The sequence below is a fragment of the Eptesicus fuscus genome, chromosome 21, assembly GCF_027574615.1.
Source record: "Eptesicus fuscus isolate TK198812 chromosome 21, DD_ASM_mEF_20220401, whole genome shotgun sequence".
Classification (NCBI taxonomy): Eukaryota; Metazoa; Chordata; class Mammalia; order Chiroptera; family Vespertilionidae; genus Eptesicus; species Eptesicus fuscus.
In genome coordinates, this window is record NC_072493.1 from 44,707,733 (window position 1) to 44,729,542 (window position 21,810).

The 21,810-nt window shown below is 49.4% G+C and overlaps 2 protein-coding genes across 2 annotated transcripts; both read right to left on the bottom strand.

The window, feature by feature from the left end:
• Positions 1 to 214: 214 nt before the first annotated feature.
• Positions 215 to 5,297, bottom strand: LOC103297727 (sialic acid-binding Ig-like lectin 5). Its single transcript, XM_054711308.1, has 9 exons — positions 5,211 to 5,297; positions 4,746 to 5,132; positions 4,249 to 4,518; positions 3,950 to 3,997; positions 3,414 to 3,668; positions 3,043 to 3,327; positions 2,732 to 2,831; positions 1,251 to 1,332; positions 215 to 733 (listed from the first exon to the last, which is right to left on the bottom strand). Exons 1-9 carry the CDS (start codon positions 5,245 to 5,247, stop codon positions 539 to 541), a joined length of 1,659 nt encoding a protein of 552 aa, XP_054567283.1. The 5' UTR covers positions 5,248 to 5,297; the 3' UTR covers positions 215 to 538.
• Positions 5,298 to 10,584: 5,287 nt separating this feature from the next.
• On the bottom strand, positions 10,585 to 14,201 carry LOC129147812 (sialic acid-binding Ig-like lectin 14). The gene is made up of 7 exons (XM_054711311.1): positions 14,133 to 14,201; positions 13,675 to 14,055; positions 13,178 to 13,447; positions 12,871 to 12,918; positions 12,349 to 12,603; positions 11,403 to 11,538; positions 10,585 to 11,268 (listed from the first exon to the last, which is right to left on the bottom strand). Exons 1-7 carry the CDS (start codon positions 14,167 to 14,169, stop codon positions 11,232 to 11,234), a joined length of 1,164 nt encoding a protein of 387 aa, XP_054567286.1. The 5' UTR covers positions 14,170 to 14,201; the 3' UTR covers positions 10,585 to 11,231.
• Between the last annotated feature and the right edge of the window lie 7,609 nt (positions 14,202 to 21,810).

Below are 21,810 nucleotides of genomic sequence, written 5' to 3' on the forward strand. Positions count from 1 at the left end.
AAACCTAGTCACACCTCCCTTCACCATTTCTGGGCAAGACAGGTTGTGCCATGATTCTCTCTCATCATTGGTGTTTCTGTCTCTTTCTCCCTCTCCCTCCCTCTCTGAAATAAATCATATATATATATATTTTAAAAAACTACTTCTAGTTTGTAACTTATGCATTCTTATTTAATTATGTACAGTCACTACCATAAAAATTACGACATCATAATTGACTTACCAAAGTTTTAGTAAATGAACACTTCTCTCTCCTCCTAGGTAATATGTACATCTTAGGAAATGTAAAAATCCATTTACCCCACCACAGCTACTTTGGGCTTAGCTGTTATTCCTGTTGGGAATTTAAATCTATATTTTTATTCTACAGGCAGTAATTTCCCCATTTATTTGTTCCAAAACATCTGCATTACTTCCTCATTTTTGAATTCTCTCTGCTGAGTATAAATTATAAAGTGACATTTAAAGATAGTATCTGCTTTCTTCTGCTTTTCATGGTTGCTCCTGAAAAGTCAGTTGAACTGCTCTGAGCGAGTCCTCATTTGCCTGCGCGCTTGATCTCTGAGTACTCAGGGCTGCTGGTGGCCTCCGGGTCCTGAGGCTCCCGTGTCTTCATTTCATAAAAGCTGAGGTTGGCGTAGAAGAGCTCTTGTTGCTCCCTGGAGGGAGGGGCATCCTTGGCGGGGGGCGCTTGGTCTGGAGGCCTGCCTGGCCCTAGATTTTCCTTGGAACCCTGAGTGAAAGAGTAAGAAGGGAGTCAGAGAGGAATAAGGCAGACAGGGTCCCAAGGGAAGTTGGGCTGATGGAACAGTGTTCATTCTTCCTCTTATTCCACACACGTGTCTTAGGAACTCAACTATTCCCGCATGCATTTGACATTGTGTAATATTATAATGAAGGCCTACTAGTCACGTTTCATCCTCACAGAAACCCAGCATGAATGACACTCATTATCCCCATTTACAGATGGGGAAACTGAAGTGAGGAGAGGTGAAGGAACATGCCCACAATGGGTAGAAAGTAATAGTTTTGCGGAGATGGTTCTGGCAGCCTGGGTCTATCAGAGAGGTGAGGTGGGCTCAGTGGTCAGTGTGGTTGGGGCAGGAGACTGACGATGGGTTCCGGGAAATGAAGGGGAAGTAAACTCCCAGCTGTCTGTCCATCTGACCACAGAGGACCTCAGAGTGGACTCCTTGAATGGACATGCCCAGGCCCCCTACACGGCATGAGAAGACACCCCCATTGCTCACCCAGGTGACTGTGCCCATGACCCGGTCTTCATCACTCGTGACCTTTGGTCTCCTGGCTGCTTGCCTCCTGCGGGCTTTCACTCTAAGGGAAGAAGTCAGCAGCTAGAATGGCTCAGGCACAGGTGGGCAGCTGCCCCCACTCCCGGATGGACAACAGAGGCATCTAAACCCTGAGGCCAGACTCGGAGACACTCCTGACATGCAGGTGAGGACCTCATCCCCCTGAATTATCCAGGGGCTTGGCCAAGACTGAATGTTCATCACCAAGGCCCCTCTCACATGCAGAGACTTGTGTACGAGCCATCATCAGTGTAATTCATGGTAGCCAAAAAGTAGAAACAACCCAAATGTCCATCAATGAATGAACAGACAATTAAAATGTGCCCCACCCATACCTTTGGAATATTATCTACACTAATAAAATAAAAATATGCAAATTGACCATACCTTTGTGACACCCACCAGCCAATCAGGAGTGAGTATGCAAATTAACCGAACAAAGCTGGCAGGTTGGTTTGCATATGCAGGCGCAGAGCAGCCAGGATGCTTGCTTCCCACACTGCCCCAGCCATTCTGGGCCTCTGGGCAGCGTGGGAAGGTGGAAAGGCGGTTCAGGGCTGGAGCAAAGGCAGAAAGGCAGCTCCAGGCCGAAGCAAAGGCGGTGCCAGCAGCCAGGGGAAGGAAGGCCCATTCTTGCACGAATCTTCATGCATTGGGCCTCTTAGTTTGTAAATAAAAAGCAATACAGTGCTGACACATGAACCTTGAAAATGTCATGGCCCTGGCCGGTGGCTCAGTGGTTAGAGCGTTGGCCTGCACACTGAAGTTCACAGGTTCAATTCTTGGTCACGGACATGGACCTCGGTTACAGGTTCGATCCCCATCTCTGGTCAGGCCTTGTAGGGAGGGAACCTATGAATGTGTCTCTCTGACATCGATGTTTCTCTCTCTGTCCATCTCTCTCTCTTTGTGTCCATCTCTCTCTCTCTCCCTCCCTCCCTTCCACTCTCTCTAAAAATCAATGGAAAAATATTCTTGGATGAGGATTAACAAACAAAATAATTATTATAATAATAAAAGGAAATATCGTGCTAAGTGAAAGAAGTCAGTCACAAAGGACCATGTGTTGAATGACTCCATTTATATGAAATGTCCAGAATGGACAGGAAACAGGTTAGTGGCTGCCTAGGGTTGTGAGAGGATGGAAACTAACTAACTATTAGGGGATGTGGGTTTCTTTTGCTTGTTTTTTGTTGTTGTTGTTGTTCTTTTGTGTTTTTTTTTATTTCAACCAAATGAAACGTTTTAAAATTGACTGTGGTGATGGGTGCACAGCTGTGTGACTAAAGGAAAAGCCATTGAATTGTACACTTTAAATACATGGGAATTTTACCTCAATAAAGCTGCTAGTCCCTCGGGCCCTCCCAAAATAGTCCCCTCTGTATGTACTCAGCTCTGCACCTCCCACCACAGAGGCTTACATGCAGAAGGAGATGAGACACAGACACAGGGACAGCAGGGCCATGGCACCAGCACCTCCAAGAGCCGCAGGAACCAGTCCCGCCTGGGACACCGCCTTCCCTGCAGAGAAGAGGGGCGTGAGACACCCACTCGTGGGCCTCGGACTCTCCTCTTCCCACCTCCTGCCAGAACCCGGTGTGGGTTCTGTTCAGGCAGGAGATGCAGGCCTGTCCTAGCAATCACCCTTGTCCCTGCGCAGCCCCCTCCCCAGCTCCACCTTCTCTCTGACCCACTCCCTTCTCCGTGGCATCTGCCCCCTGCAGGCCCTGACCTGGCAGCAGCAGGACCAAGGCGCTCTGGACCCCGTGCACATTCCGGGCCTCGCAGCTGAGTCTGAGGTCAGGGCTGAGCCCAAAGCGGAGGCTCAGGGAGCTGTTGGTCCAGGGCCCCGCTGAGCTGGAGGTGACCTCGTGGGTGGCGTTGCCATGGTTCCCCTCCAGCAGCCCCGCCCCCAGCCGCCAGCGCAGGGAGGGGGCTGGCTGGGCCCTGGAGGAGCAGCTGCAGTGCAGACCCTGGTCCTCCCAGGAGCAGGAGGGTCCCAGCAGCTGCGGGGGGTCTGTGGGGAGCGAGGAGAAGGGTCAGCGGTGCCTCTAATCTCCCCAGAACCCAGCTGTCCTGCTCCCCTGGGGTCTCTCCACTCACAGGCCACGGAGAGGCTGAGAGAGACACTTTGGAAGCCCAGTGGGTGCCGAGCTTGGCAGGTGAACTCCCCTTCCTGTGCAGGCCCCACGCGAGGCAGCTCCAGGATCGCGGTGCTGGAGATGGGGGTGGCGTTCAGGCCTGGGGACCCCAGGAACCAGCTCAGCTCGGCAGGGGGGTTGCTGTCAGCTACACAGAGCAGCCTCAGGGCCTGACCCTCCAGAATGGGAAGGTATGTGGTTTGCAAAATCTTGAGGGCTTTGGAGAAACAAGTTGGGGGAGAGGGAGGGATGGAGTGAGGGGGAGAGAGAGACAGAGAGAGAAAGAAAGAGAGAGAGAGAGAGAGAGAGAGAGAGAAGAGAGAGAGAGAGAGAGAGAGGTGTGGAGCATAGGTCAGGCACCCAGAGGTGAGGGACTGGGGTGATGACTTTCATCCTTGCCCTTCCCATGTCTCATTCCATTCAAACTCTTGCTCCCCCCTCTTTTCTACCAGGGCCCCGGGGCAGGTCCCAGCCCAGAGAGGAGAGGTTCTTTCCTACCTGTGGCATTTCTGAAGGAGATGTCTATGATGAGGTTCCGAGGAGGATCTGGGATAGAAAGACAGGGCCCCACTTAATGTGAAAGTTACCCCAGTCCCAAGGAGGGGCTGTGGGAACCTGTAAAGTGGGGTTCTCTCTTTCTGGCCCACTCCCCGCCTACATGCAGATCCATGCAAAAGTGTTCTCAGGTTAGCTCAGCCTCCTACACACACACACACACACACACACACACACACACACATATGCATGCACACCAGTCCCACTATCTCTAGGGACCCCGCCAGCCCTCAAACACTCACAGGAGACATTGAGCTGGATGGTTCTCTGCATGGTCAACTGAGGCTGTTGGACTTTGACCTGACAGGTGAGGTTGGTGCCATGGTCCTGGGGCCTTGGGGTGAAAGTGAGCATCGAGGAGCTGCGGGTCTGGAAGTTCAGCGATGCCACAGCAGCTCCCGCCCAGGAGAAGGTGAAACGCTGTCCCCGTTCACAGGACCCTGGCAGGCTGCAGGTCAGCTGTGTGTGGCGGCCGGACTCCAGCGGCTCCGGAATATGGATGAGGGGTTTGTCTGTCTGGGAGGAAGAGGAGAGAGGGAGGTGCCTGGGCCTCAGCGGATAGGGACCCAAAGTGTGACTCTGAGTGGGACTCGTGCCTCAGGGCCCCTGATCGCCCCAAGCCCTGTGATCCTCCAACCACCCAAGGCCCAAGGCCTGGATCAGGGAGTGTCCAGTGTCCTGTTCCTGCTCTAAGACGGGGTCCCCTGTCCCTGAGTCCTCTCCGGGGCCCCTGCCTTACTTGTCACCTGCAAATTCAGCATCTTCTCTTGGAAATTATGTTCCACAGAGGTTCCTCTCTCCACTCGGAAGAAGTAGCGTCCTGCGTCACTCATCTTGGCGTCTGTGATGCGCAGGGAACAGTCGTTGGTCCTGCTGTTTGTGAAGAGGAATCGGTTTCTCGTCTCTCCCTTTACTGGTCTATATGGGTTGTTTGAGGCCACAAGAGCATCACGGTTTGGGTTGTCCCCGAGGCGGTACCAGTAGGTGTAGAGTTCGGCAGAGGAAGACCACGAACTCCACGGGTAGGAGAAGGAGCAGAGCACGTGGACACACAGACCCTCATACACTGTCACCGATTCCTGCACTTGGAGCGCATACTTGTAGCCTGGCTGCTGCTGCAGGGACCCTGGGAGGGGAACAGAGGCTCAGCAGCAGCCCCTGCTGATCCCCCACCTGCCCAGCCCCCCTCCCTGAGCCCACTCACCCCCCCACAGCAGGGGCAGCAGCAGCAGGGGCACCATGTCTGCCTCTGGCCGGGCAGAGCGGGTCCAGGTCCCTGTGTCAGGGAGGGAAGTGCCCAGCTCCGGGGCGGGGCCTAGGACGCCCCAACAGGAAGCCACGGGGGAGAAAGTGTGGCCAGGCTGGAAGGGGAACTTGGCCTCCACAGGACGTGGGGTGTGTGGTGGCTGAGAAATCAGCCTGTCTCCCTCCCACCCAACCCTGCAGATGGATATCCTGAGGCCCCCAGAGGTTGAGAGGCCTGTCCAGATGTGAATCTGAAAGCAATCCCCTTACAGATGAAGTGTAAGTGGACAGGGAGGTCACCCAGAGGCCACTGGGGCCAGAGCTGGACTTGGGGGAGACCCACCCTTGAGCTGAAACCACTGATCGGTCTGGAAAAGGATACCTTTAAATTTTCTTTGGACAACTCAAGTGCTGGCAAGAGAAAAGGGAATTTAGACTCAACTCCATTTGAGGGTAGAACCTCAGGGAAAAGTTGAGCATTCAAGCCCTTTGCTCTGAGAGCTTTGTGGGGACATGGGAAGCACACGTGTGGGTCTTTCAGGGTCTGAGGGACCTGGGACAGTGACAGCACACAGGCCCCATCAGAAGGCGATGTGTGAAGGGAGATCTCGCCCCATTCAGAGGGACCCAGAGGCGGAGCCTCAGCACAGCAGTAAATTCAACACCTTACAGCTCAGGAAGCTCCACCTTCAGGCACCTCACGTGCTCCGTCCCTTTTCAAAGCCCAGCAGAGGCTCGAGTGATGTGTGGACATAACCTGCAATCCTACTGCCCTTTATGAAAGGAAGAAACTTGATCAAGGTTTTCCCAAATATGACAGTGATGTGAAACTTCAGACATTCACAGTAACAAATTGTGTGATTGAAAGAAACGTTTCTTTAATTGTACAGGAGAAAAAGAAATGTCTGAAGAGAACACTGAAGTCTCTATTCTCTATATTATCTATATACTAGAGGCCCGGTGCACAAAATTCGTGCACGGAGGGGGGGGGTTGTCCCTCAGCCCAGCCTACACCCTCTCCAATCTGGGACCCCTCGAGAGATGTCCGACTGCCCATTTAGGCCCAATCCCAGTGGGGGATCGGGCCTAAACGGGCAGTAGGACATCCCTCTCACAATCCAGGACTGCTGGCTCCCAACTGCTTGCCTGCCTGCCTTTCTGATTGCCCCTAACTGCCTCTGCCTGCCAGCCTGATTACCCCCTAACCACTCCCATGCCAGCCTGATTGATGTCTAACTGCTCCCCTCCCAGCCTGTTTGTCCCCAACTTCCCTCCTCTGCCGGCCTGGTCACCACTAACTGCCCTCCCCTGCAGGGTTGATCACCTCCAACTGCCCTCCCTTGCAGGCCTGGTCCCTCTAAACTGCCCTTCCTTGCAGGCCTGGTGCCTCCCAACTGCCCTCCCCTGCTGACCATCTTGTGGTGGCCATCTTGTGTCCACATGGGGGCAGGATCTTTGACCACATAGGGGAAGCTATCTTGATCTTGTGTGTTATAGTGATGGTCAATCTGCATATTACTCTTTTATTAGATAGGATAGAGGCCTGGTGCATGGGTGGGGGCCAGCTGCTTTGCCCTGAAGGGTGTCCCGGATCAGGGTGGGAGTTCCCTTGGGGCGTGGGGCAACCTGAGCAAGGGGCCTGTGGTGGTTAGCAGGCCAGCCACGCCCCCTGGCGACCCAAGAGGAGGCCCTGGTATCTGGAATTTATTTACCTTCTACAATTGAAACTTTGTATCCTGGAGTAGAGCCAAGCCTCCTGCTTGCAATGTGGCTGGCAGCCATTTCTGTTTTGATTTGTTTACCTTCTATAATTGAAACTTTGTAGCCTTGAGTGGAGGCTTAGGCCGGCAAGGGCTATTGCCGGGGAAACCCAAGCTTCCCTCCTGCTCTCTGTGGCTGTAGCCATCTTTGTTGGGTTAATTTGCATACTCACTCTGATTGGCTTTGTGGGCGTGGCTTGTAGGTGTAGCAGAGTTAGGGTCAATTTGCATATTACTCTTTTATTAGGTAGGAGATATATATGGCTAATATACAAAGTGTCCCCTTGGGAGTTCGACCGAGAGACTGGGAATTCTTTTGCTCGCTATGATGTGTGCTGACGACCAGGGGGTGGCGTTGAACAAACAACGACCATGTGTGCTGGTGCCATGTGTTGAGGAGAGCCTGAGGGGCTAGCAGCTGGTCCTCAACACATGGCATTGAACAAAGGAAAGGCCCTGGTTGGCAGCCAAAAGGCCTCAATCGGCCCTGATCAATCACTATCCAGGCCTAGGGACCTACCCATGCATGAATTTCATGTGCTGAGCCTCTAGTATAAATATTATATTCTAGTAATTAATATTTAATATAATATTAACATTTATTACTATGTGACAGAATTAATCTCTTATGAAGAGGCAATCAAAGAGTATCAGGTAAAAACTGTGGAGCATGGCCAGGTGGCTCAGCTGGATGGAGTGTCATCCCTTACACCAGAAAGTTGTGGATTCAATTACCAGTCATGGTACATAACAAGGTTGCAGGTTCCATCCCCTTTATGGGCATGTAGGAGGCAACTGAATGATGTTTCTTTCTTTCTCTCTCTCTCTCTCTCTCTCTCTCTCGCTCTCGCTCTCTCTCTCTCTCTCAAATCAACAAACATATCCTCAAATGAGGTTTTAAAAAATTGTAGGGAACATGCCTTATGCTGGTGTTCCAGATGGGTATGTCGCAGGGCTAAAAAAAAAAAAAGTCTGTATTTTCTAAATTTGTTTTACATTTGGGGCTTAAACATTTTCACCTTTGTGACCTAATATGATATGTTTTCTCCTGTTAGAAAAATCCATGTGTAATTTTTGAAGCAATGATCTTGACATCTGTATCAATATCAGGCTCCACAAACCTGGGTCTGCCCCTGCCTCGGGCGCAGGTGAAGAGGAGGGAACCAGCTCCCCCGCCACCTATCCGGACTCCGCAGGTATTACAGTGATGACTGTCCAGTGCAAGCAGAGGACTAAAGCAAAGCATGATGGCCATGGTTGTGCCCCCACAAGTCACGTCACTGAGTGTCTAGCAAATCTCAAGCTGGGATATAAAACAGACAAGAAATAATACGCGTTGGCAAAAATGTCCAGAAAGGGGAACCCTCTTGCACTGTTGCTGGGAATGTAAATTCGCGCAGCCAATATGTAAATCAGTATGGCAGTTCCTCAAAAATTATACATAAAGCTGACACATGACCCCAGCAACATCACTTCTGGGTATTTACTTAGAGGAAATAAAAACACTAACTTGAAAAGCCACATGCATCCCTGTGTTCATTGCAGCGGCATCTACAATATGTGGAAGCAGCCTAAGTGCCCATCAATCAGTGAATGGACAAAAACGTGTGCTATATATACAGTGGAATGGTATTGTGCTATAAAACGAAGGAGTTCATGTCATTTGGGTCAACAAGGATGGACCATGAGGGCATTGTACTCAGTGAAGTAAATCAGAAAGAGAAAGACAAGTACAGTATGATCTCGCTTACATGTAGAAACATTGAAAAATTCAAACTCAGAGATACAGTGAACTGATTGATGGTTACCAGAGGCAGAGCCTGTGGGGTGGGCACAATGAATGAGTGTAGCCAATGGTACAAACTTGCAGTTATAAAATTATTAAATCATGGTGATTATGGGCTGGGGTGAGGAAATGGGGAGATGTTGTTCAAGGATAACTTTCAGCTACAAGATGAATAATTCCTGGGGATGTACTGGACAGTATGATGACTACAATTAGCAGTATTTTGTTATATACCTGAAAGTTGTTAAGGGAGTATGTCATTAATGTTGTAATCATAACAGTAGTAATTATATGAGAGCTTAGAAGTGTTAATGAACCTTGTTGTGGTAATCACTTCATCATACAGGTATATCAAATATGCACCATTACATACCTTAAACTTGCATACATTCTATATCAAAAATTTCTCAGTAAATCTGGAGAGAAAATAATTGTTCACGTCCAAGAAATTATTAATGTTCTCTAAAGTTTATCAAATTTATAGATGTAAGACATCCTATATAATAAATAGGTAATATGCAAATTGACCATCACACCCTCACACAAGATGGCCGCCCCCATGTGGTCACAAGATGGCTTCCCCCATGTCATCACAAGATGGTCCCCCCATGTCATTACAACATGGCTGCCACAAGATGGCCAGCAGGGGAGGGCAGTTGTGGGCAATCAGGCTAGCAGGGGGAGGGCATTGGGGGGACCAAGTCTGCAGGGGAGGGCAGTTAGGGATGACCAGGCCGGCAAGGGAGGGCAGTTGTGGGTGATCAGGACAGCAGGGGAGGGCAGTTGGGGGCAAACAGGCCAGCAGGAAAGCAGTTAGGCATTGATCAGGCTGTCAGGTGAGTGGTTAGGAAGTGATCAGGCTGGCAAACAGAAACAATTAGGGGCAATCAGGAAGGCAGGCAAGCAGTTGGGAGCCAGCTGTCTCAGATTGTGAGAGGGATGTTGCAGATTGAAGAGGGTGCAGCTGGGATGAGGGACACCCCCTCTAGTGCATGAATTTGATGCACCTGTCCTCTACTATAAACATAACAATACAAAATGGTGTGAGTATAGGTAGATGTGTCTTAAATGTTGAATTTTTTTTTAGTACTCATGAATAGATACAGCCTGGCCAGTGTGGCTCAGGGGTTGAGCATCGATCTAGGAAACAGGAAGTCAGGGTTTGATTCCCGGTCAAGCTAAAAGCCCAGGTTATGGGCTTGATCCCCAGTAAGGGATGTTTAGGAGAGAGTTGATCAATGATTCTCTCTCATCATTGATGTTTCTTTCTCTCCCTCTCCCTCTTTGAAATCAATCAAAATAAGAAAAAATATAAATACCAATTGAAGAATAATTACAAGAAATAAACAAACTCCCTTACTTTTAACAGGTTCAACAACAGCAACAACAAAAAGAGGAGATCCAGATATAATTTGACTTAAGAAACTCCCAAAGACACTAAATAGTAAAATCAATTTTTATGTAATATCACATAAATGTTTTCATTTATGATTAAATGTTGGGATGTTTTATAACAATAATTACAAGGTAGGCATCTATGAATAGGGAAAGAAGAGCTGTGCTCCAAACTCTGCTGTGTATCGACGTCTACATTGATGGGGCAGTTTGAGAGACCAGAAACTCAGGTGGTAACCAGGTAACTTCTGGCAAAGGGAGGATAAGGTGCCAACTTCAGTCCATTTCTGAGCCTGAGGATGGAGAGAGAGGAGCAGGGGTTTGGGGGTTGAGTGAGCAGGGGAGAGAGAGAGAGAGAGAGAGAGAGAGAGAGAGAGAGAGAGAGAGAGAGAGAGAACAGGCAGAAACAAGAGAGCAGTCAGTGGGTGTGTATTAGTTGTTTATTTCTGTATCTTATGATGTTTTGAGCCATTAAACAGCTAGGTGGCCAAGGAGACACAGGGTCTCCCAGGGCCGGCCCATTATCAGAGACAGCAGAGAATTCTGCCAGGAACAGCCTTTCACATGCAAACCAACCCATCCTGAGCCCATATTCCCAGCCTCCCCAACCTGCCCCAAATCAACCAGAACCTAGGACCAGACAAATAGAGACCACACCCACAGGCCCACCTCCCCCAGATTGACACACACCAGCTGATCCTAAGCTGCTCACCTGCCCTGCTTTGTGTTTCCCATGGGAACCCCAACAAAGACTTTCGCTAGGCTGCCCTGCACCTGCATCTGCTTCCGGAGGAAATCTGGGGCTTCCCATGGCAAGGCGGGCCCCCCTCTCAGGAGGTAACAGGAACGAAAGTCTTCTCTCCATGGCATTGGCTCCCCTTGTCCTCACTCAGTCACTCCCACAAACTGAAACCCCAGAGGTCCATGTGAGCAGGTGAGTCAAGAGCTTCCAGGGAGAAGGTGACATTGACGTCCCAGGACGGTCCCTGTAGCCTGGTGCCCACACCTCAGTCCCATCTTCAGACGAAGGGAGGATCCATCAGGAGCTCTGCCTGGTGTTCTGGGGGCCTCCACACCTGCAGGGCCAACACAGGTCTCAGCTCAGAGACTGGGCCACTTTCGCTCTAACTCCAGGCAGAGCCGGACAGCTCGGCCCCACCTGGGCCTCAGGGCCAATCCCTGCACTTCCCGGAGAGACAGGCCTGCTCACCTGGTGTAGTAGAGCCAGGTGAGGACGTAGGTGAGGAGGAAGCCAGCCCCCATGAGGGCCCCTCTGATCAGGGTGAAGACCAGGGGCCAGGAGCCCTGCTGCTCCTCAGTCACACATCTGCAGGAGTGCGGGCTGCCTGGGGACGACGGGAGAAGGTCGACGTGTTGTCCAGGTCTCCGTCCACCCCCTGCCCAACACCTGACCAGGCGGCCGGCCCCACACCTGTCCTGCAACCACTCTACACAGAGAGGCTGAAGGAGAAGTGCTGGGATCCCTGGGGGTGCTGACCCCAGCAGGTGAACTTCCTCCACCTCCAGCCCCACCTGGGGCAGCTCCAGGAGCCCAGGGGCTCAGGGCCTGTTCCTCCAGCACCAGCTCAGGTGACACCACCCACTCCCAGGACTCAGTCTCTCCTCTTCCCACCTCCTTGCAGAACCTGATGTGGGTTCTGTTCAGGCAGCAGATGCAGGCCCTGTCCTAACATCATCCCTGTGACCACGCAGCCCCCTCCCCAGCTCCACCCTCTCTCTGACCCACTCCCTTCTCCGTGGCCTCTGCCCCCAGCAGGCCCTGACCTGGCAGCAGCAGGACCGAGGCGCTCTGGGCCCCGTGCACATTCCGGGCCTTGCAGCTGAGTCTGAGGTCAGGGCTGAGCCCCGCGGGGAGGCTCAGGGAGCTGTTGGTCCAGGGCCCCCGCTGAGCTGGAGGTGACCGCGTGGGAGGCATTGCCATGGTTCCCCTCCAGCAGCCCCGCCCCCAGCCGCCAGCGCAGGGAGGGGGCCGGCTGGGTCCTGGAGGAGCAGCTGCAGAGCAGACCCTGGTCCTCCCAGGAGCAGGAGGGTCCCAGCAGCTGCGGGCGGTCTGGGGTGAGCGAGAGCAGGGTCAGCGGTGCCTCTAATCTTCCCAGAACCCAGCTGTCCTGCTCCCCTGGGGTCTCCCCACTCACAGGCCACGGAGAGGCTGAGAGACACACTTTGGGAGCCCAGTGGGTGGCGAGCTTGGCAGGTGAACTCTCCTTCCTGTGCAGGCCCTACGCGAGGCAGCTCCAGGATCTCGGTGCTGGAGATGGGGGTGGCGTTTAGGCCTGGGGACCCCTGGAACCAGCTCAGCTCGGCAGGGGGGTTGCTGTCAGCCACACAGAGCAGCCTCAAATACTCGCTTTCCAGGATGGTAAGGGATGTGGTTTGCAGAATCTTGAGGGCTTTGCAGAAAGAAGTGGGGGAGAGGGAGGGAGGGAGGAAAGGAGGGAGGGAGAGAGAGAGAGAGAGAGAGAGAGAGAGAGAGAGAGAGAGAGAGAGAGAGAGAGAAGAGATTGAACACAGGTCAGGCATCCAGAGTTGAGGGACTGGGGTGATGACTTTCATCCTTGCCCTTCCCAAGTCTGATCCCATTCAAATTCAGATTCCCCCTCAGCCCCACAAGGGCCCAGGACAGGCCCCAGCCCTAGATAGGAGAGGTTCTTTCCTACCTGTGGCATTTCTGAAAGAGACGCCTATGGTGAGGTTCTGAGGAGCATCTGGGATAGAAAGACAGGACCCCACTTCAGATGGAAGTCACCCCAGTCCCAAGGAAGGGCGGTGGGAACCAGCAAAATGGGGTTCTCTGTTTCTGGCCCACTTCCCACCTACACGCAGATCCATGCACAGCTGTTCTCAGGTTAGCTCAGCCTCCTACACACACACACACACACACACACACACACACACACGCACACACACATGCACGCACACCAGTCCCACTATCTCTAGGGACCTCGCCATCCCTCCAACACTCACAGGAGACATTGAGCCGGATGGTTCTCTGTGTGGTCAGTGGAGCCCTTTCCCATTTCACCTGACAGGTGAGGTTGGTGCCATGGTCCCGGGGCCTCGGGGTGAAGGTGAGCACCGAGGAGCGGAGGGTCTGGGGGTTCAGTGAGTCCACAGCGGCTCCCGCCCAGGAGAAGGTGAAACGTTCTCCCCCTTTGCAGCCACCTGGCAGGCTGCAGGTCAGCTGTGTGGGGCGGCCGGACTCCAGCGGCTCCGGAATCTGGATGTGGGGTTTGTCTGTCAGGGAGGAAGAGGAGACCAGGAGGTGACTGGGCCTCAAGGCGTGGGGACCCAAAGTGTGACTCTGAGTGGGACTCGTGCCTCAGGGCCCCTGAGCGCCCCAGGCCCTGTGATCCTCCAACTACCCAACGCCCAAGGCCTGGATCAGGGAGTATCTGGTGTCCTGTTCCTGCTCTAAGATGGGGTCCCCTGTCCCTGGGTCCTCTCCGGGGCCCCTGCCTTACCTGTCACCTGCAAATTCAGCATCTTCCCTAGGTAACTATATCTCACAGAGGCTCCTCTCTCCACTCGGAAGAAGTAGCGTCCTGCGTCACTCATCCTGGCGTCTGTGATGCACAGGGAACAGTCGTTGGTCCTGCTGTTTGTGAAGAGGAATCGGTTTCTCGTCTCTTCCTTCCCTGGTCTATTTGGGTTGCTCGAGGCCACAGGAGCATGATAGCGTGGGTTGTCCCTATCCCGGTACCAGTAGGTGTAGAGTGTGCCATAAGGAGACCACGAACTCCACGGGTAGGAGAAGGAGCAGGGCACCTGGACACACAGACCCTCATACACTGTCACGGTTTCCTGCACTTCGAGCTTATAGCGTGGCTGCTGCTGCAGGGACCCTGAGGGGGGACAGAAGCTCAGCGGCTGCTCCTGCTGATCCTCCACCTGCCCAGCCCCCCTCCCTGAGCCCACTCACCCCCCCACAGCAGGGGCAGCAGCAGCAGGGGCACCATGTCTGCCTCTGGCCGGGCAGAGCGGGTCCAGGTCCCTGTGTCAGGGAGGGAAGTGCCCAGCTCTGGGGTGGGGCCTAGGACGCCCCAACAGGAAGTCCCGGGGGAGAGACTGCGGCCAGGCTGGAAGGGGAACTTGGCCTCCACAGGACATGGGGTGTGTCGTGGCTGAGAAATCAGCCTGTCTCCCTCCCGCCCAACCCTGCAGATGGATATCCTGAGGCCCCCAGAGGTTGAGAGGCCTGTCCAGATGTGAATCTGAAAGTAATCCCCTTACAGATGATGTGTAAGTGGACAGGGAGGTCACCCAGAGGCCACTGGGGTCAGAGCTGGACTTGGGGGAGACCCACCCTTGAGCTGAAACCACTAATCCGTTTGGAAAAGGATAACTTTAAATTTTCTTTAGACAACTCAAGTGCTGGCAACAGAAAAAGGAATTTAGACTCAACTCCACTTGGGATTTGAACCCCAGGGAAAAGTTGAGCACTCAAGCCCTTTGCTCTGAGAGCTTTGTGGGGACATGGGAAGCACACGTGTGGGTCTTTCAGGTTCTGAGAGACCTGGGACAGTGAGAGCACACAGGCCCCTTCAGAAGGTGATGTGTGAGGGGAGATCTACCCTATTTGGAGGGACCCAGAGTCAGGGCCTCAGCACAGCAGTAAATTCGCCACCTTACAGCTCAGGAAGCTCCACCTTCAGGCACCTCACGTGCTCCGTCCCTTTTCAAAGCCCAGCAGGGGCTCGAGTGATGTGTGGACGTAACCTGCAATCCTACTGCCCTTTTATGAAAGGAAGAAACTTGATCAATGTTTTCCCAAATATGACAGTGATGTGAAACTTCAGACATTCCCAGTAACAAATAGTGTGATTGAAAGAAACGTTTCTTTAATTGAACAGGAGGAAAAGAAACGTCAATCATCCATGCTGAAGGGAACACTGAAGTCTCTCTCCATTCTCTATATTACCTATATATATAAAAGGCCAATATACAAAGTGTCCCCACGGGAGTTCGACAGGAGACTGAGAGTTCTTTTGCTCACTATGATGTGTGCTGATGACCAGGGGGTGGCATTGAACAAAAGAAGGCCCTGGCCAGCAGCCAGAATACCCCAATTGGCCCTGATCACCAGCCAGGCCTAGGGACCCTACCCATGCATGAATTTCATGTGCCCAGCCTCTAGTATAAATATAATATCCTACTAATTAATACTTAATATAATATTAACATTTATTCCTATGTGACAGAATTAATCTCCTATGAAGAGGCAATCAAAGAGTATCAGGTTAAAACTGTGGTGCCTGGCTAGGTGGCTCAGTTGGATGGAGTGTCATCCATTATACCAGAAAGTTGTGGATTCAATTACCGGTCATGGCACATACCAAGGTTGCAGTTCCCATCCCCTGTATGGGCATGTAGGAGGCAACCAATTAATGTAACTCTCTCACACATATCTCTCTCTGTCTCTCTCTCTTCTTCTCCCTCTCTCTCTCTCTCTCTATCTCTCTCTCTCTCTCTATCTCTATCTCTATCTCTATCTCTTCCCTTCCTCGCTCCCTAAAATCAACAAATATATCCTCAATTGAGGTTTTAAAAAATTGTATGGAACATGCCTTATGCTGGTGTGCCAGACGGGTATGTCGCAGGGCTAAAAAAAAAATAGTCTGTTCTTTTTCTCATTTGTCTTATATTTTGGGCTTAAACATTTTCACCTTTGTGACTTAATGTGATATGTTCTCTAGTGTTAGAAAAATCCATGTGTAGCGGATTTTGTATTTTTTTGAAGCAATGATCTTGACATCTGTATCAATATCAGGCTCCACAAACCTGGGTCTGCCCCTGCCTCGGGCGCAGGTGAAGAGGAGGGAACCAGCTACCCCGCCACCTATCCGGACTCCTCCCATATTACAGTGAAGACTGTCCAGTGCAAGCAGAGGACTAAAGCAAAGCATGATTGCCATGGTTGTGCCCCCACAAGTCACATCACTGAGTGTCTAGCAAATCTCAAGCTGGGATATAAAACAGACAAGAAATAATACGTGTTGGCAAAAATGTTCAGAAAGGGGAACCCTCTTGCACTGCTTCAAGAATGTAAATTGGGGCAGCCACTATGTAAATCAGTATGGCAGTTCCTCAAAAACTATAAATAGAGCTGACACATGACCCAGCAACACCACTCTGGGTATCTACTTAGAGGAAATAAAAACACTAACTTGAAAAGCCACATGCATCCCTGTGTTCATTGCAGCGGCATCTACAATATGTGGAAGCAGCCTAAGTGCCCATCAATCAGTGAATGGACAAAAACGTGTGCTATATATACAGTGGAATGGTATTGTGCTATAAAACGAAGGAGTTCATGCCATTTGGGTCAACGTGGATGGACCATGAGGGCATTGTACTCAGTGAAGGAAATCAGAAAGAGAAAGACAAGTACAGTATGATCTCGCTTATATGTAGAAACGTTGAAAAAATCAAACTCAGAGATACAGTGAACTGATTGATGGTTACCAGAGGCAAGCCTGTGGGGTGGGCACAATGAGCGTGGTCAATGGTACAAGCTTCCACTTATAAAATGATTAAATCATGAGGATGTGATGCACAGCATGGTGACTGTAGTTAATAATAGTGGGTACTGCCCCGCTGGTGTGGCTCATTGGTTAAGCATCAACCTATGAACTAGGAGGTCATAGTTCGATTCCCGGTCAGGGCACATGCCCAGGTTGTAGGCGCAATCCCCAGGAGGGGGCTTGCAGGAGGCAGTGATCAATGATTCTCATCACTGATGTTTCTATATCTCCCTCTCACATCCTCTTTGAAATAAATAAAAATATTTTTCAAAATAATAAAAATACTGGGTATCAATACTACTAACTATAATAATGCAGTTAATTTTACTGTGTTGTATATTTGAAAATTGCTGAGAGTATATTGCTAAGAGAGAGGTACATAAAAATATAATATGCCCTTTTTCAATGGAGGAAATTATAAATCTGTTTAGGAGGAAAAAATATGCAAATAAATAGACAATATGGATGTTAATGGGTATGAGAACATGGATATATATATATATATATATATATATATATAATATATTTAGCCAAGCAACCAGAACAGTGGAACAACCAGAACGATAGGTTGCTAGAGGCGCACTGAAGCAGCCAACTGACCTGATGGGAGCCCTGATTGATACCCCCAACCTCCCATAGCTTCTCCACCTCGCCAGCCCCGCCCCTAATCGTCCCCCCATCCTCATTGGATGGGGAAGCATTTTATGAAAGGGGGCCAACCTCCCACATCCCCTCCCCCCACCGGCCCCAGCCCCAATCAGCCCCCATCTGGGCGGGCCTACTGGATCCCACCATGCACAAATTCGTGCATCAGGCCTCTAGCATTGTATAAAAGTCTAGCCTGCCCAAATTAATCTGCAGAGTTAAAGCAACATGTCACCAATATACCAGGTGACTTTTGTGAAACTTGGTACCACTACTGCAAATTTAATATATTGAAGTAAATTTTTCCAAATTCAGCCAAGGCAATCATGAAAAACAATGTATGATGAATGGCTCCATTAGACCTCAAGATGTATTAAAATGTTATAGAAAACAAGACATGCTGTATTAACACAGGGTTAGAGCACTAGACCACGGGAACAAAACCGAGCACCTAGAAATACCATAGACCTAAACCACAGGAAACGCTATGCATGATAGAGGGGCTGATGCACAGAAGTGATGAGAAGATAAACTTTTCAATAATGTCTGTGGGCACCAAGGGATCTGAATGCAGTGGAATGAGATTGCACGCCGAGCTCCTACGATGCACTGAAACCCAGGGCAGACAGAGATCTGTTGTTTTACCAAAGACAAGACAGTAGAGCTCTTAGAAGGTAATACCTTGGGATATCTCCAAAAATTTAATGTAGGGAGGGATTCCTGAACAAGATATAAATAGCACTATTTATAAAGAGAAACATAGCCCTAGCTGGTTTGGCTCAGTGGGTAGAGTGTCGGCCTGTGGACTCATGGGTCCCAGGTTCAATTCCGTTCAAGGGCATGTACCTTGGTTGCGGGCACATCCCCAGTAGGGGGTGTGCAGGAGGCAGCTCATTGATGTTTCTCTCTCATCGATGTTTCTAACTCTCTCTCCCTCTCCCTTCCTCTCTGTAAAAAATCAATAAAATATATTTTTTTAAAAAAGAGAGAAACATAGACAATTTGGACTATGTTACAATTCAGGACTCTTCATAAAAGACACCATTGGTAGTGCTAAATCATCCGCCATCAGGTGAGAGAAGAATTTTACAACACATGCAAGCATCAAGTGTTGGTTTCCAGAATACAAGAAGAATTTCTACAAATCCATAAGAAAACAAAATACAGAAAAACAGGCTCTCTTCAGATGCACCTCATAAAAGACAGAGAACAAACCAGCTGGTAAACAAATGAAAAGCAGCTTCATGTCATTAACAATAGGAAAGCGCTCGTTAAAACCACAATAAAATAGCATTACACTAGCTCCAAGTAGATGAACATCATAGTGTCTGAAAGCATCCAGTGCCAGTGACAGTGTGGGCCAACGGTTGTTGAAATGTGAATTGGGACCAGGGCTTCAGAGAAAACTAGTATCTTCTACTAAACTGAGGACAGTCACACCATCCCCAGCAATTCCGCTCCTACACTTCCATCCTAGATCAAAGCCACACTGCATGGGAGCCAATGGCCACTGGGGCAGGTGACCCCTGGAAGGGTCGCTGTAAAGATGTGAGCTGTAAGGGGCTAGATGATGAGTCATAAGGGTAAAACACACACTGGGCTTTGAAGACTTCCCACAAGAAAATGAATGTAAAATATCTATTTTGGTATTCTGAGACCAATTCCATTGTGGGTGGCATGAGGAATGTCTCCCACACCACCAAGCAATTCAACTACTCAATTTTGACACTACCTACCTGAATGTAGCACCACATGCCACATGTTTAAGGCTAAATTCTTAAACTGTTCTCCTCCTTAATCCCATGTCAGGTGCTAATCTGAAGTCCAGATTATCACCTGTGCTTCTGACCAGCAGGTTATATGTCAGTAGTTGCCAAAATCTCCTCCCCTTTGAGTTTATTAGTTTTCCAGAACAGCTCACAGGTGATATTAGGAAATGTAAAATTCATTTCCCCCATACAACCACTTTGGGCTTAGCTGTTATTATGGTCAGGAATTAAAAACTTTTTATTCTAGAGGAAATGTGGGGTTATTTTTTTTCCTTTTTGAAAAGCCAATCAGATCTTCAAATTTATTCCGTTGAATTTTTGTTATTTAACACATTTTTATTGAACTTATTGGGATGACATTGGTTCGTAAAACCATACAGGTTTCAAGTGTGCACCTCAACAAAACATCATCTGCACACTGCATCATGTGACCATCACCCCAAGCAAAATCTCTTTCAATCGCCATTTCCCCCTTATTTGCCCACCTCTACCTAACCCCCATTCCCTTTTCCCTCTGGCTATCACCAGGCTGCCCCAGTTACTTGTTCCAAAATATCTCTATTACTTTCTTATTTTTGAATTATCTCTACTGCACATAAATTATAAATGATATTTCAAGATAATATTTGCTTTCTTCTGCTTTCCACCGTCACTACTGATAATTAAATTACACTGCTCTTCTTTTTAATGGAATCTGTCTTTTTCTCTCTGGTTGCTGTTCAGATTTCCTCCTTGTCTTTGGTTTTCTTTGACTTACTCTGATCCTCATACAACCTCACTCTGGGAGTGGTCTCCTTTGAAACTCCCCACCTTGGGCAAAGCCAGCTTTGGCTTTCATTTCCAGGCCACAAAGGCCACAGAACCAAAGCTCTCATGATTAGTCTGGGCAAATGCCAGTGGGAATTTTAGTATTTTGTTTTGTTTTTGTTTGGATATTATGCCTAATTTCTGGATTCAAGCGTTTTCTAAAATTCTAACCTAATAAGGTTCCATTTAATTTTATTTACTCTTATTTTATGCATTATAATAAGGAATTTTATTTTAAAAAATATATTTTATTAATTTTTTAAAGAGAGGAATGGAGAGGCATAGAGAGTTAGAAACATCGATGATAAAAGAGAAACATTGATCAGCTGCCTTCTGCACACCCCCTACTGGGGATGTGCCTGCAACCAAGGTACATGCTCTTGACCGGAATCGAACCCGGGACCCTTCAGTCCCCGGCCAACGCTCTGTCCACTACGCCAAATCGGTTGGGGCCGGATTTTATTTTTTATATTTACATTTCCTCCCAAGGATTTTGCTATTTCCAGCAAAAATCTAGAATAGAATGATGTAACCTGTTACTACCAAAAGAAGAGTTACAATTCAACTTCTACCACACTGAAAGTGGGGTTTGTGTAGTGGATGTGGGGGTCCCAATGCCCATGTAGTTCCACACTGTAAATGTCCACTCTTTCCTCAGGTCCACTTTCTAACATTTAGAAAATAACTTATCTGGGTTTGGTGTTTGTTTTGTTCCCCTGGGGCAGTAACATGGGCCCATAGTGCTTGTGGCCACCAGAGCCAGTGTTGTAGCTGGACCAGCCCTTGTGGTTCCTGCTGTGATTATGGGACACAGGTCATCAACAACCACAAGGGAACTTTAAAAAAACAAAGCGCTTTTCTGCAGTTGTGATTTCCACAGTTTCCGTTCCCATGGTCAGGTCTGAAAATACTGGCACTAAATGAAACATTTCAGACATAAACAACTCATAAGTTTTAAATTTCTCAGTGTTCTGAGTAGTATGATGAATCTCACGCTGTGTCAGTCTGTCCTGCCAAGAGGTAAACCGTGCCTTTGTCCAGTGTCTCCCTGCTGTATACACTACCCACTTGTTAGTCACTGAGGAGCCATCTAGGTTACCAGATCAACTGTTCTAGCGCTGTGGTGCTTGTGTTAAAGTCACCCTTATAGTAGCCTAAGGCTTCATCACAAAGCGTAAGTCATTCACTGCCCTTCAGCCCATCATGGAGGCATTGTGTGTCATCTCACATCAGCACAGGAAGGAGGAGAGTACAGTACCAGGAGATATATTGAGAGAAGAGAGACCACATTCACATAACCTTCAGTACAGTATATATGTTATAATTCTTCTATTATATTATTCATTATTATTGTTCATCTCTAATTTATACATCAAAATTTATCGTGTGTGTGGAGGGAAAACATCATCCTATACAATAAAAAGCTAATATGCAAATTTCCCCCTTGACCAGGAGTTTGACCAGGGGGTCAGGCCAGCCAGCCAACCACCCTCGGCCCCTTCACTGAGCCGGCCCAGCCAGATCGGCCCCAATTGGGGCGGGCTGGCTTGACTCCACCCATGCACGATTTCATGCACCAGGCCTCTAGTACTATATATAACGTTTGGTACTATCTGCGGCTTAAAACATCCACGGGGGTCTTGGGACATATCTCCCGTGAAGAAGGGGGACAACTTTACTTACTAGTCCTGGAGGACACACAACACACCAAGGGCCACTCAGGAAGTCACAGGTAGAGAAACAGAGAGGACCTAGTGTTCTGCCTCCATAGGGGAGGAGAGTGGGGTGCCCAGGATTTTGCAGGTTCTCTCTTGGTGAATTTAAAGCAGAAGAGCAGGAATTAAAGTTCAAGGAA